At 44.4% G+C, this 15,927-nt stretch overlaps 1 protein-coding gene across 1 annotated transcript in view; it reads right to left on the minus strand.

Moving 5' to 3' along the window:
• The window catches only part of LOC135477071 (serine/threonine-protein phosphatase 6 regulatory ankyrin repeat subunit B-like), a 160,192-nt gene that overhangs the window by 24,913 nt on the left and 119,352 nt on the right, over positions 1-15,927 (minus strand). Inside the window, exons 37-40 of the mRNA XM_064757224.1 lie at positions 9,306-9,404; positions 8,624-8,722; positions 3,716-3,814; positions 2,183-2,281 (exon numbers count right to left, since the gene is read on the minus strand). Coding sequence (XP_064613294.1) covers positions 2,183-2,281; positions 3,716-3,814; positions 8,624-8,722; positions 9,306-9,404 — 396 coding nt within the window. The remainder of the gene's footprint in view (positions 1-2,182; positions 2,282-3,715; positions 3,815-8,623; positions 8,723-9,305; positions 9,405-15,927) is intronic.

Consider the following 15,927-nt stretch of genomic DNA (forward strand, 5'->3'; position numbering starts at 1 on the left):
AAAAGGCAGACATGAACATAGCCTAAAATCTGAACTTCTTTCAATTCTCCAGAACCTGATTGATGTTTATATCACAGTTGTGTACCCAGTGCACACAAGCATCGAGGCAGAGCGGCTGCTGATGCGCTCTGCCACACCTTTAAACAGATACATGGTGATTTTTAAAAAAATACATATTCAGAAAGTCTTGTCGTACAGCAGTTGGAAACTGTATGTTATGTGTGTGAAAGTCGAACGTGTAAATACAGGCAGAAGTCAAATCGCTTGATCGTGAGTTCTCTATTTTGACGATGTTAATGCCCTAGATGACACGGACTTGGGCTATTATTGGTATTGTTTTATTGTTATTTTACATGGAACTCATTCACGGACTACGAATTTGAACTTTGATATGGAATTCATGCGTGGAATATTCATTGTCTGCCCGGCATCATTGAAAACTGATGACCGCTTCTCTTTTGTGTGTTACCGGCTTTATTTCTTATTTGTATAATTTCTTACATACCTTTGTCTTTGGAGTTAGTGTTAAACGTTGTTTTGGAAATGGACCTGGCGATTATCGACTTGGAACGCCCTTTATGTGTTCCAAAATAAAAAATGTCTTTTATTTGCAGTTTGGTGCATTGCCATGTTTTAATCACATACCTTCCGAGGGTAGTTTGTAAGTTCAGAGATTTCCCAACTAAAAATGCACTTAAATGTTTAATATTTGGTGATTAGCATTACACAGCTCAGTATCTTTGGGCTGCCCAAAACTTCAGGAGAAAAATCCCTCTCTCATTCAGAAGTGTAAGAGACCCAGTATGGAAATTCATTAATTCTTGACAAGATCCTGAGTTTGATCAATCCAATTGGAATATAACTATTAGAGGAAAGCTGTTGAATATTTGGCAGTACACACCACCTTTCAATTGGTATGTCCAGGGAAATATGTAAAGAAATGCACATGTACCCAAACTGTGCATTGGGGTACCGTTCAGATGGTTTTGTAGAGTTTGTCTCGACTAATAATTGTTGTTAGCCCACATGATGAGATTCTGTTTCACTATATCGAAACGACATAAGTGAAATAAAGCGATTGAACACATTGCTGAATGCTGTCTTTGTGTGCAAGAAGTTACGTCTTTCCTTTTTAACATTGATTCATATTAGACATAAAAGTAATCACCTTCATTCAAATCTATTTACCGCCATTGTTTCCCGATAGTTATGGGCAGTAATATGTCACGAATGTTGTAAACTTATACATGTATAGCCCATGTGAGAACACAGACTACTGTGATCTTAAGGCATTACTGGACCCCTGGTGTGTAAGTCCCGTTATTATTTGTGGTGACTATTGTGCACCACACTGTACTGGGTAGGACGTTTAAGGCACGTTTATAAGGTATAAAGTAAAGTTACCCGCATTTAAGTCTGTTGAAATGTTATTTTCTAACATTCCAAACCAATAATATGTCCGTGGATGTTCTAAACTTATCTCACACATGTAAGACGTCATCTTCCTGTCAACAAGACTGATACTGCGCTATGTAGACTTCACAGTCTCGCTTGCCTGACCCTACATATGAAAGTGTTTAGATTTTTTTATTTGATTGGTGTTTTACGCCGTACTCAAGAATATTTCACTTATACGACGGCGGCTAGCATTATGGTGGGAGGAAACCGGGTAAAGCCCGGGGGAAACCCACGACCAACCGCAGGTTGCTGCAAACCTTTCCACTTACGTCCGGAGCAAAGTGTTTAGAATCTACTCTTTTCATAGCTAATGGAATTGCGATAGGTTTCAGTAAATCACGATAGATGTTGGACATCGCTAGCTTGATTAAATTAAGATGGTAAAAACCCATACTACAGTAATTTTAAGGCCTTATTTCTTATTACTTGTAGTGAATTTAATGCGGAGCACCCTGTGCAGTGTAAGACAGTAACCGACATAAGTGTAGAATCGCGTTTGAACCTTTTCAAGATAATGCGATAGTGGTATTAAATAATGGTTCTGTTACATGTAAATAAAACACGAAACATTTTTGTTTCTCTATTTGTGCACGGTTACACAATTGCAGAACTACTCTTCCCTCAAACATATATATTAACTCTCTCCAAATCCCCCCAATAAATCACCGCCATTCAAAGTGAAAACATAAAAGGGTTTTTAAATCAGCAGCGGACAACCACTCACCAGAGTCTGAACGTTGACATCATTGCTCTGCTCTACCAGAAGACGAAGGACGTGTAGGTTATCACGTGACATTGCCAGCTGCAAAGCGGTTTGTCCTCTCTGTGTAAACACAAACAGGTATCAGTAAAAATTCAACTAAAAATAGATCATGGAATATCTCATAAAAAACAGCACACGCTCCGCAATTTCACAGCCTGCGGGATATTTATATATCATAGTAGGTGTGTATCCATACCTACTGACTCCAATTCCCTCCCATCCACCACCACCACCACCAAAAAAGAAACAAACAAAAAAAAAACAATAGAATTACTACCTTAGCTAATCTCCAGCCCTACGCCTGGTACGGCTCAGCAGAAGACGTCGTAGATGTAAAACCAAAGTTTAGCTCGCTTAAATAACCTGAGATTTCGTATCAGAACTAGGTTTTTCTTAAGATGCATTCCAGCTACACAGAGGCAAATGTACTGGCGTGTCAATTTGAGCCCAGAGTGGGCGACGTTGAAGTTACCATTTATGACATTGACATCCTTGGCCAGATTTCAGATTCCGAACTTTCAATTTCATCTGTGTCCAGAACAATAAAAAGACAATATCTGAGTTTTGTCATGCTTGGCTAATCCCACCTGAGGCGTTAATCGTAGTCCCTTGTTCCTCAGTTCCACTTATGCCTACATTCTGTTTCGAATTTTTCTACTCTAATTTTTCAAATCGTAGGCATAATTGGAATAAACCGTAATCCTCGGCATCCCCATGGATAAAGACGTCGGCGTTAGAGATTGACTATCCCTCAGTTTTCAGATCAGTTAATAGTATTTTTAGGTACTGGATGCAGGTGCCGTTGTTGGAATTCTAGTGGCAACATTGGGCTGTACACTGACAGCAAATTCGCCTCTTTCGGTGGTTATAAAATGCATCCTTCTTATGCTGTAAATCCACAACTTTTTAAGCTGTACACTGTCGAGAGCAAATTCGGCTGCTTCGGTGGGTATACAATCCTTTTTTTTATGCTGTAAACCCACGCCTTCCTGAAGGCCAAATCGTTTGTAATCTTAAAAAAAGCTAACTCCAGGGTTCTTTGACGACATGTTTTTACAAATGTATGCAGAACAGCGAACCATTTCGTGGAGAAATTCGACGAGCTTGTTGTCATTCTTGTACCTTTGTTAACACTGAACTAAATGGTGAAGCTCTGACCGCTGGCGCTGGTAAAAGTCAGAAGTGTATGACTTACATGTAATTCAGTGGAGACTAACGTGTGTGGGCGGAAAATATGCATAAAACCAGCCTCATAATTATCTACTGATTTTAAATAATAAATTTGAACAGTAGTTTTTTAAATATTGAGTTTTCAGAAAGTCTTGCACCACACTAGCTGGAAACTCTCTTCAAATGGTCTACAGATATGTGGTAAACAGTTGTAGTATGCACTCGAGAAACCCATATGGGCCAAGAAGAACCTAGTGCCGTGTTCAAATGCAGGAAAATAAATTTTGTGTAAGCATTGCTAAAACATCGAAGACAATCACTTACTTTATTCTGTACGTGGACGTTGGCACCTTGCTGCAGCAAAATACGAACAAACCACCCGTTACCATGTAATGCCGCCTCATGTAAAGGTGTCTTCCCATCCTGTTATGTATGATATAAATGACTGAAATCAGTACATATCAAATTATTAAAAGCCTCCTGCTAGCCTCGTAGAAGTCATACCTCATAGTGGAGTAAAACTGAATGAATGACTAATGCGACATTGGCAATGTTTCAGCTGTATTATGGGAAGAACAAGAGGCGGTGATTGGTTTTGACATGATGGTGACATCAAAAATTAAACGAACATGTTTAAAAGCAGACCAGAAAACTCAAGATAGTTAAAACTCGAAAACCACGACGTTTTTAAAATAGTTTTCCCCAAACTGTATATCCATATATCTTTCTATCCATATGTATATTAATAATAATAATTAGTAAAATTCATATTTTATGTTATTATACACCTAAGTGTCCAGCGCCTACTATATTATGTGGTAAACACAACTGTCCAATATTTCTTTAATATATTGGACAATTATAACTGTGACGTCACACGTACGGACTACTTTTTGTTTTTTAACAAGCAGACGAAACAACAAGCATGGCTGTCGATCAATCAGACTCTGACCCTTTTGATCTCACCGACGCTGAAATTTGCATGCTACTTGATCCATTTGATGACCCAGAGCTGGACAACATTTTAGAACTCCGTTCTACCTCACACCAATTCTCGAATGTCGCCTCAAACCTGATACAGCTGTGTGGTATTACTCCAGTCCAATGGGAGAGCATCGTTTGGGAGAGCTAATGAAGAAGGCAGTCGAGGCTTCTGAACTAAAAGGCCTGAAAATTGATCACTCTGTCTGAAAAACAACCGTCCAAACCCTTGTAAAATCTGGCGTCGCTCTACATAAAACCTCTAGCTCTCTTTCGTTCTCATCCTGTAAAGATTACACTAGTCTGTTCGGTGGCGCAGTTTTCAATAACTGCACTTTTAATTTTCACGGAAACGTCTGCATTCCTTTCCTTTACACTTCTGTTTGTAAAATACCGCTTCGGCCACGTGCGCCTGACCCAGTTTTCCGTCAGCAAATGAAAGTGCTACATTCAGTATTCCATAGTCATCCGCAACCGGCTATCCGCTATTGTCACGTCATATGAAATAATTACCACGGTTTTACCCCATCTTTTAGCGTTCGAGTTTTTTTACTTAAGTTTTTGACAAGTGGTTGTATAATAAATAGTTTATTGGATTGTATAGTCTTGTATGGACTCGTCCTGGGCGCCGGAAAAGGAGTCGCAAGCTCGTCCCTTTCCTCGGCGCCCAGGGCTCGTCTATACAGGACCATACAATCCAATAACCTATAAATATAGGCCAATGGCCCGCAATTATTTTACCACAGCATCGCCTGCAATGCTGTCACACAAATCACATGTGTAAAGTCTTTGCCGAACATAGCATCGCATCCAGCATACCGTAGGACAGTGCCCGTATCCACAATAAAATTGTGAGTTAAACGAGAATGCCCTATGGGACACCTTGTTAAAACTATGTAGTCTCTTCCAGACATATCACGTATATCCGAATTACAGCCAATGACAGGGTGAATAGCATGCAGTTTATTAGGTACATTTACCCCGCCCAAGACGACGAATATATTTAAGAGTGTTCCACCAAAAATCAACATTAGATATTGTTATTTTTCATATAGGTTTATTTGAGAAAGACTTTGCCTTCCTATCTAGGACTGTTTTTCCATGGATACCAGTATGACTCGCTATCCAACAGAATATCATATCCTTACCTCCTTTAATTAGTTTGGTAAGTAAGGCTAAAATTTTAAAATTTATTATACTGTATTGCCAAAAGGGAGGAGAGTGAATCACTACATATCGTTGCTTTCTGGGTACGGCAGGAAAAAACGTGTGATGAGGCCAAAAGCATAGCCCTGACCTCAGCAGAGAAGAGTTAAGAATATGGAGGACAAAGAAAAGAGACGAGCTGTTCTAAAACAGCCGCAGAGGCAACCCTGTATCCATCTTTTAACCCATTAGTATATAAAAATATTTACTCCGATTAATTAGCCTTTATAATCAGAAAAATGTTATTAAATTGTGAAAGGATTTGTATTGGATTCATGAAACAATTATTTGGGCTGTGGAAGAAGCCAAGGAGGAGACTTAAAGTTATTCCTGCAAAAAAGTGTGTCAAGATTATTCCATCAAACTCCTTCACCCCAAGATTCTTAAGTTTTACAGTGAGTATAATTCTTTTTTAAGTAGATATGGACAGAGCGCTCTGCTTTATGACTGTGTCTCATTTCGCTTAGCTTTGCCGTATCTTCATCATGTTGAATTTGTTCGCTACTTTGGATATATACTATCCAAAAAAAGAAGCGCATAACCCGGTTTTTTGCGGAGGTGATGCAGTCTTTTCAATTATGCATAACTAAATAAGAATTGCTATTCTGCAAATATTTTTTACACAGATTAAGGAAGGGTCCATATCTAGACAACAAGGCCATCAACTTGAGGTAAGACACTCACAATGAGTCTCCCACTTGAGTGGAATGTCAGTATCTGTTGTGACCACCACGGGCACGAATAACAGTTCTGACACGCCTTGTCATGGACTGGATGAGACGCTGGATAGAGGCCTGGGGAATGTTCTGCCACTCCTCCTGCAAACATGCAACTTGCTCTTGAAGCGTTTGGGGTTGAGGTTGACGTTGGCGTAGACGTCGATCAAGTTCATCCCACAGATGCTCAATTGGGTTAAGATCCGGGGAACGGGACGGCCAGGGTAGCACATTTACATTGTTTTCGGCGACGAAGTCCCTTGTGACACGTGCCGTGTGCGGTCTGGCGTTGTCCTGCTGGAACAACTCCCGCTGAACGTGAATGACAGGTAAGAGGTGTGGCTGCAGGATGGTGTCTCGGTAGCGTACGGCCGTAAGATTTCCCTGAACGTGGACAAGACTTGTACGACCAATATACGATATTGCTGCCCACATCATCACACTCCCTCCACCAAATCTGTCCACTTGGCGTACGCAGTTAGGGCATAACGTTCGCGAGCACGTCTGTTAACCCGGTTTCTACCATCACGTCTCTGCAATAGGAATCTGGACTCATCACTGAACCAAATGCGTCGCCAGTTGCGTAGATTCCATGCAGTCACGTTGTTACACCATCGGAGGCGATTGGCGCGATGGTGAGGACGCAGCACGATCCCAACATAGGGCCTCCTGGCTCTCAGTCCATGTTCCCTCAGCCTGTTCCGCACTGTCTGACCTGATATCCTCCTCAGTCCCGGTATGCTGGCTGCTGTGCTTTCAGCTGTAGCACAACGGTCACGCAAATGGAGGACCCTTAGGTAGCGATCATGGGCTGCTGTAGTGACACGTGGTCGACCTGAACGCCGACGGTCATTTGTTGTCCCAGTATTGTTGTAGCGGGCAGCATGCCGTGAAATCGTGCTCTGGCTGACGTGTAGACACCTAGAAATGGACGATTGGGACTCTCCAGCTTGAAGTCTTCCAATGGCAATATTTCTTGTGACAGTGTCCAGACGTGGCATGTTGAATCAGCTTAAAAACACAACTTGAAAGACGCCGATTTCCGGCCCGAAGTTGCGGTTTTATAGTCACACACTGCATGCTTTCCATGCGTAAGTTCGGCGTGTAAGACTGCACGTGATGCAGTGTGGTGCTGTATTTTTTACTTCTTCCAAAAACGGCCTCCGAACTCAACATTTTCAACTAAGAAATGTTTTGAGGAATAAAATGTGTGCTAACTGTGACTATTGACAATATTAAAACACATTTTGCTCATGAAATGAAGACAAAATGTATTTATTTCATTTTAAAATAAAACAAAACACCTATGCGTTTCTTTTTTTGGATAGTATATGAAGAATTTTGAGGGTTTTTGACGTGGAAAATGTAACACCGGTCTCAGCTGCACATTTGTCTACCTTGTAAAGACGAAGGTGCAGCTGATGCTTGATTTTATTAATGTTTTTTCAGCAGAGTAGCACATTAGAAAATCATATATATACAAAGAACCCACTGTGCCAGATGCCAAAGTGTTGGGCTAAGCTATTTATTTTAATGCTAATCAGTGTTGGTGATAGTATACGGCCCTACCGTACCTTTAATTCACGGTCAGATAAAAATTCAGATATACATAATAATAAGCAGACTGTAAGACCCAGATTTCATAGGTCTTTTAAGTTTCTATAATTCCAAGCCGTATCGTAGACATTTTCAAGGTCGAAAAATAAAACATATGTTTATTAATAATAAAGGCATCACAAGTAAAGGTTTCGAATGGAACATAGTGATCTAAACGACACAACCGGCCAGGTTGAAACTACTGGAATAAACAACCACACAAATGAACACCTGCATACACCAAGATTTAGCTGGTGGACTAAGGCTATCCGTGGTCTGATCCCTTTGGTGTGCTTTAATGAAACTGTATGTCAAATGGGATGACGAAACAGCATTGTGAGAATTTCTAGACACCCACGACTAATAAACTGCAATTAACATCACTGCATCTTTTGACTTCTTTCTGCTTAAGCCATGGTGCTAAGGGGCTTGTAAATTGCTAGTAATTATGCATTAACAGTTATAATAAAACTCTGGCTGAGGTAAACTGACAAGAGGCTGTATTTCATCAGACATGTATGACCAGTTGCCAACTATCACATTGTCGTCGCGGCTCTGGTTTTACTCTATATGCTGTGCGTGTTTATTAATATGAAATGAAAATAGCACACAAACTATAACACATTGCTAAAAGAAAGAAAGCACAATTTAAAAATACAAAGTGAGTGATGGTTAACAGAACAGAACAGAACATAAATTGTGTTAAAACTATCCATAGCCCACAAACACATACCTCATCCTGTACGTCTATATCAGCACTCGTCTCTACCAGTCGACGTAAAAGATACATTCTACCATGTGACGCACCCAGGTGTAAAGCTGTTTGTCCTGTCTGTGTAAACACAATCAGGAATCAATAAAGCTGTACTTACAGAGGCAGACATGAATAGACCATAAAAATTCAACTTGTTTCGCTTCTCCACAACCTGCATGATGTTTATATTATAGTTGTCTATCCAGTACACACACAACCATCGAAGCAAAGCCCCTTTCGCTGCGCTCTGCCACACCCTTAAACAGATATATGGTGATTTTTAAAATAATACATATTCAGAAAGTCTTGCCGTACAACAGGTGGAAACTCTATGTTATGTGTGTGAAAGTCGAACGTGTAAATACAGGCAGAAGTCAGATCACTTGATCGTGAGTTCTCTATTTTGACGATGATAATGCCCTAGATGACACGGATTTGGGTTTAAGGTGTTCAAGTTGTTTAAGGTGTTCAAATTACTCTCATTAATGCACCCTTTTTCAATATTTTTACACTCAATTTAACAACATATATAGGGGTATACATCTAATTATGAATAAATAATAAATTTGAACAGTAGTTCTTTAAAAAATGAGTTTCCAGAAAGTCTTGCACCACACCAGCTGGAAACCCTGTTGCTAAACCATCAAATACAGCCACTTACTTTATTCTGTATGTTGACGTTGGCGCCATGCTCTAACAAAATGCGAACAAAGCACCTGTTACCATGTAATGCCGCCTCATGTAAAGGTGTCTTCCCATCCTGTTATGTATGATATAAATGACTGAAATCAGTACACAGCAAATTATTAAAAGGCTCCTGCTAGCCTTGTAGACGTCATACCTCAAAGTGGAGTAAAATTCAATGAATGATTTCGGCTTAATGCCACATTGACAATGTTTTAGCCATATTGTGACGAGAACAAGAGGCGGTGATTGGTTTCGACATAATTGTGAAAACATCAAAAATAAAACAAACTTGTTCAAAAACAGACAAGAGAAGTCAAAACTGTTAAAACTCGAAAACCACGAGGTTTTTAAAATAGTTTTCTACAAACTGTATGTCCATATATCTTTCTATCCATATGAATATTAATAAGAATAGTCAGTAAAATTCATATTTCCTGATATAGGCCAATGGCCCTCAAGTGTTTTATCACAGTTGACTGTGTGGAGTCTTTGCCGAACATAGCATCGCATCCAGAACACCGTAGGACTGTGCCCGTATCCACCATAAAATTGTGAGTTAAACGAGAATGTCCAACAAAACACCTCGTTTAAACTACGTAGTCTCTTCCAGACATATCACATGTACCCGAATCATAGCCAATGACAGGGTGAATAGCGTGCAGTTTATTACGTACATTCACCCCGTCCAAGACGACGAATATATTTAAGAATGTTTGATGGAAAATCAATATAAAATATTGTTTTTTTCCATATAGGTTTATTTAAGGCAGACTTTGCCTTCCTGTCTAGGACTGTGTTTTCATGGATACCAATATGACTCGGTATCCGACAGAATATTATATCTTTAAGTAGTATACACACTATAGGTTCGGGCACAATCCCCCCTTGAGGCCCTCCGCATAACAAATAGAGGCCCCCAGCCCCTTCTCGGGTTCTATTAGACATACCAATTGCACCAGGTATGCTTTTACACCAACTGTGTATACAACATGCCAAGGGGTTACAATAAGTGCCGGTGGCTACCCATCGGCTGCACGGAGCTCTGTTGTAAGAGCTGTCTGGGGTAGTACTACGGGATTCATTTAGCCAGTCTGCGGAAGGGTCTTGGCACCCAGCCATGTATTAGCTGTGGTTGGGGTGTTAAAAACCAACTTCGGCTTTGCATGGCCTGTGGATATGATAATGCCCAGATGCGGGAAAGGCGGCAGAGGGGCAAGGCTTTTTTGGACGAGTTCAACCGGCTGGCGGCTATAGACATTTACAATTAGAGAAACAGCACCACTAGGCATACGACGCGTACAATGAACCACCATCAAAAAACGCGAGCACTACGTGGGGAGTTTGAGACGCTCCTAGGTTTGTGGCCCAAGTACCCACGGTCCCGCAATCAACTGGAAGATTTGCAGGGGATCCTCGACAGGCATAAAACGGCTGTGGCTGAGTTGAAGCGGCTGCAAGACAGCAAGAACTCCCGAAGTAACGAGGAGTTGAAACAAGACGTCAAGAACCTCCTCAGTAACGAGGAGTTGGATAAATTGCTAGGCGGAATACAGGGTGAAAAGAAACTAGAATTCACTAACACCGGCCGGGCCATACGGAATCTCCTCCGGGCCTGGCAGATGGGCGTACCCGAAGGCGTTTGGACGGACCCAGTAGCCTTCTTAGAAGAAATTTGAGCCATTATTCGCCAGAAGCTAGAAGAAGAGATCCTGGCACTCAACGGGGTTAAGTTCCAACATGGCGTCAGGGTTCAGTTGCGAAAGGACAACGCCGATGGCAGTGAAGAGTATACCAGGCCAGTACTCCACAGCAAACAGGTAGCCCTCTTAGAGGCTGGTGACATTGACGGGGCTCTAGATAAGGCCTTCCCCACCATCCAGAAGGTGCTGGAAAAATGGACACAGCGAGGGTCAGGGTGGGTTGTCAAAAGCGTGCAAACACTCTGGCTTGACATTGCAAGGTATCAGCCACTGAGAGGCGGGTCCTACATCCCCCTACCTGCAGCTGTGAGTAACAAGAAAGCAGTCATCAATGTGAAGAACAAAGACGACGAATGCCTCCGATGGGCACTCCGGTCTGCATTATTTCCAGCCGCCCGGAACCCCCAGAGACCAACAAAGTATCCCACCAATTATGGTCTTGAATTTGGGGGGATCGACGCCCCCACACCCATCTCTCAGATCCCTAAAGTGGAGGGGAAGAACGACCTTGCCATCAACGTGTTTGGGTGGGACAAGGGCGTGATCGTGCACCGCCTCAGCAAGAAGCCCGGCGACACGCCCCGAATCAATCTGCTGCTGATTGAGAAGGCAGGCAAATTCCATTATACGTGGATAAAAGACCTCGTTCGTCTCCTGTTCCAAGAAAGTAAGCCGCTAAATCGCAAACACTTCTGCGAGCGCTGCCTACACGGCTACGCAAGGGAGGACCTGCTCTAGGCGCATAAGCCGGAATGCTGTGGGATTGGCCAGACGGCGGTGAGGGTGGAGATGCCCCAATGAAGGAGAAAACAAGTTCACCTTTCAGAACCACCACAAACAGCTACCGGCTCCGTTTATCATATATGCCGACTTTGAAGCTCTGACCTAAAAAGGATGAAGGCCCGCCGCCGTCACCTACAGAGAGCAGCACTCAAAAGAATCAGCACCACGGGCCCTGCAGTCACTGCTATGTTGAGGTGCGTTGCGACGGCCGCACAAAACGCCCCGTGGAATACAGAGGCTCTGACGCGACGGAACACTTCCTCAGAGCTCTCCAACAGGAGGAGCGGGAAATCCAAAATGTTCTAGCTAACCCTATAGCCATGAGGATGACTCCCCAGGACTGGCTGGCCCACAACAACGCCACAATCTGCCACATGTGTGAGAAGCCTCTAGGCGCCGATTCTGTGCGCGATCACTGCCATATCACCGGCAAGTACAGAGGTGCGGCCCATAATGCATGCAACCTAAAGTTGCGGCTGGGTCCCAAGACAGCCATACGAGTAGTCTTCCACAACCTATGGAGCTACGAGGGGCACCTCCTGATGCAAGCCATAAGTAAGGTGGAGGGCCGCATCTCCTGCATCCCCAACAACACGGAAAAGTACATCTCCTTCTCGCTGGGGCAGCTCCGCTTCATCGACAGCGTTCAATTCTTACCGACTTCCCTTGACAATCTGGTAGAGGCCAACAAACCTGAGGCTTTCCACATCACAGCCCGGTATGAGCCCGCCGAAGAAAAACGTAAGCTACTCATGCGCAAGGGTGTCTACCCCTATGAGTATATGGACTCCTGGGAGCGCTTCGACGAGTCCAGCCTCCCACCCAAAGAGGCTTTCTACAGTAAGCTCAAAGTCGGATGCATTAGCGATGAGGACTACATCCACGCTCAACAGGTATGGAAGGTATTTGACTGCACCAATCTGGGAGACTTTACTGCCGTACAGACGTGCTCCTATTGGCCGATGTGTTTCAGGCCTTCCGGAAGACTTGTTTACGGCAGTATGGACTGGACCCAGCTCAGTACTTTACGAGCCCAGGTCTCTCGTGGGATGCGCTGTTCAAGAAGACCGGGGTAGAGCTGGAGCTGTTGACCGACTACGACCAACATCTCTTCATTGAGAAGGGGTTGCGAGGAGGTATTTCCTCCAATAATCCGCATGTGGAGGGATACAACCCAGAAAGTCCAAACAGCTACATCCAATACCTAGACGCCAATAATCTATATGGCTGGGCTATGAGTCAGTTCCTTCCAACGGGCGGTTTCCACTGGTTAGATGAAGCGCGGCGTCTCGGCGAAACGATTGCTACCCACTCCCACGACAGTCCTTCTGGTTACATCCTCGAGGTCGACCTAGAGTATCCGGCCGACCTACATAACGCACATAACGGCTACCCATTAGCCTTGGAGCGTCTGGTGGTCCAGAAAGGGTGGATTTCAGACTATCAGCATGGCCTTCTCGGCAAGAAAACGCCTACCCAGGTCGAAAAGCTGGTCCCCAACCTCCGCAACAAGGAACGGTACGTCCTGCACTACCGAAACCTACAGCTGTATCTATCTCTGGGAATGCGCCTGACCAAGGTTCACCGGGCCCTGAGATTCGCCCAGAGCCCTTGGATGGAACCCTATATCAGGATGAACAACGAGCTCCGAAAAACGGCCACGAGTAAATTCGAGAAGAACCTGTACAAGCTAATGAACAACTCGGTCTTCGGAAAAAAACATGGAGAACCTCCGGAAGCATGTGGACGTCAAGCTGGTACGCTCTGGAGGAGACGACAAGCTCCGACGCTTGATAGCCAGCCCGAGCTTCGCACGGGCAAACACATTTGATGATGACCTCGCAGCGATTCAGATGCACAAGACCCGTCTAGTCCTAAACCGACCTATCTACGTGGGCATGAGCATTCTACATCTCTCCAAGCACCTGATGTACGACTTCTACTACAACCACATGAAGGCCCAGTACGGAGAGCGCTGCCAGCTCCTCTATACTGACACGGATAGTTTGCTACTCGAGATTCAGACTGAGGATGTTTATAGGGATATAGCTGAGAATACAAGCCTGTACGACACCTCAGATTACCCACAGGACCACCCCCTGTACAGCGTAGCAAATATGAAGGTCTTGGGGAAAATGAAGGACGAGTGCGCGGGGCGGCAGATCGCCGAATACATTGGTCTGCGTCCCAAGATGTACTCCATTCTGGAGGCAGGTGGAGCCAACATTAAGAAGGCCAAGGGCGTGAAAAAGGGAGTTGTGGAAAAGCGCATCCGACATAAGTAGTATAAAGAAGCCCTCTTCGAGAAGATCTTCCGACACGGTATGGACGTGCTGCGATCAGAGCGTCACCATATCTATGGGCAGCACCTAAATAAGGTCTCACTGTCCCCCTTCGATAGTAAGCGCTGGATCGCCGAAGATGGTGTCCAAACGTTAGCTTATGGCCATAGAGATGCGCCTCCTTGACGGCAACCGCAGGGTGGGCTGGAATGGACATCCTCTTCGAGGAACTACTAACGCCGTAGAACCCCATCCGGGGGAAGCTGAGTATCGGGAGGCACTATAAGCAACTCCTCACGAACGAATCCCCGTCGCGGGCCATCCGACGTATCGTCTAGATAGTACAGCACGGGTTCATTAGGCTTTGTGACAGAGCGCCCAAGCCGATATATCTCTAGATACCACATGGGATTCCGTAACTCACACCCCCAACCACACAAATTCCCAGGATGACGAAGGTCATCTCGCGGTGTTTTTGATCTTCACCAGGCACATAGAAATCGGAGAGCTGTGGTTCTGAGCCCAGCAGCGCCTCGCGTGCATCGCGTGTAAGAGTTTTGCCCGTTACCCTAGAATTCTCGCGGATTGCAGCGTCGACATCCCGGAACGTTTGGACAGCGTGGCCATGGCGGCGGAGTTCGTCGTTGATCCAGTCCAAGCGCTCAGTGTCCTTTCGGGCCCATTTTTCCAGAACCCTCCTTCCCCTTAGTACTGGCTGGTATACTCTTCACTGCCATCGGCGTTGTCCTTTCGCAACTGAACCCTGACGCCATGTTGGAACTTAACCCCGTTGAGTGCCAGGATCTCTTCTTCTAGCTTCTGGCGAATAATGGCTCAAATTTCTTCTAAGAAGGCTACTGGGTCCGTCCAAACGCCTTCGGGAACGCCCATCTGCCAGGCCCGGAGGAGATTCCGTATGGCCCGGCCGGTGTTAGTGAATTCTAGTTTCTTTTCACCCTGTATTCCGCCTAGCAATTTATCCAACTCCTCGTTACTGAGGAGGTTCTTGACGTCTTGTTTCAACTCCTCGTTACTGAGGAGGTTCTTAACATCTTGCTTCAACTCCTCGTTACTTCGGGAGTTCTTGCTGTCTTGCAGCCGCTTCAACTCAGCCACAGCCATTTTATGCCTGTCGAGGATCCCCTGCAATTCTTCCAATTGATTGCGGGACCGTGGGTACTTGAGCCGCACACCTAGGAGCGTCTCAAACTCCCCACGTAGTGCTCGCGTTTTTTGATGGTGGTTCATTGTACGCGTCGTATGCCTAGTGGTGCTGTTTCTCTAACTCTAAATTTCGAGCGCCGATATCTGCCTGGTGGTGCTGTTTCTCTAATTGTAAATTTCTATAGCCGCCAGCCGGTTGAACTCGTCCAAGAAAGCCTTGCGCCTCTGCCGCCTTTCCCGCATCTGGGCATTATCATATCCACATGCCATGCAAAGCCGAAGTCGGTTTTTAACGCCCCGACCACAGCTAATACATGGCTGGGTGCCAAGACCCTTCCGCAGACTGGCTAAATGAATCCCGCAGTACTCCCCCAGAGAGCTCTTACCACAGAGCTCTGTGCAGCAGATGGGTAACCACCGGCACTTATTGTAACCCCTTGGCATGTTGTATACACAGTTGGTGTAAAAGCATACCTGGTGCAATTGGTATGTCTAATAGAACCCCAGAAGGGGCTGGGGGCCTCTATTTGTTATGGGGAGGGAACCAAGGGGGGAGGGGATTGTGCCAGAACCTATAGTGTGTATACTACTTTTTATCTCTTTCAATAAGTTTGGTATGTAATGCTAAAAATTTTTAATATATTTTGCTGTATTGCCATAATGGCGG

This window comes from Liolophura sinensis, chromosome 10, assembly GCF_032854445.1.
Source record: "Liolophura sinensis isolate JHLJ2023 chromosome 10, CUHK_Ljap_v2, whole genome shotgun sequence".
Taxonomy (NCBI): Eukaryota; Metazoa; Mollusca; class Polyplacophora; order Chitonida; family Chitonidae; genus Liolophura; species Liolophura sinensis.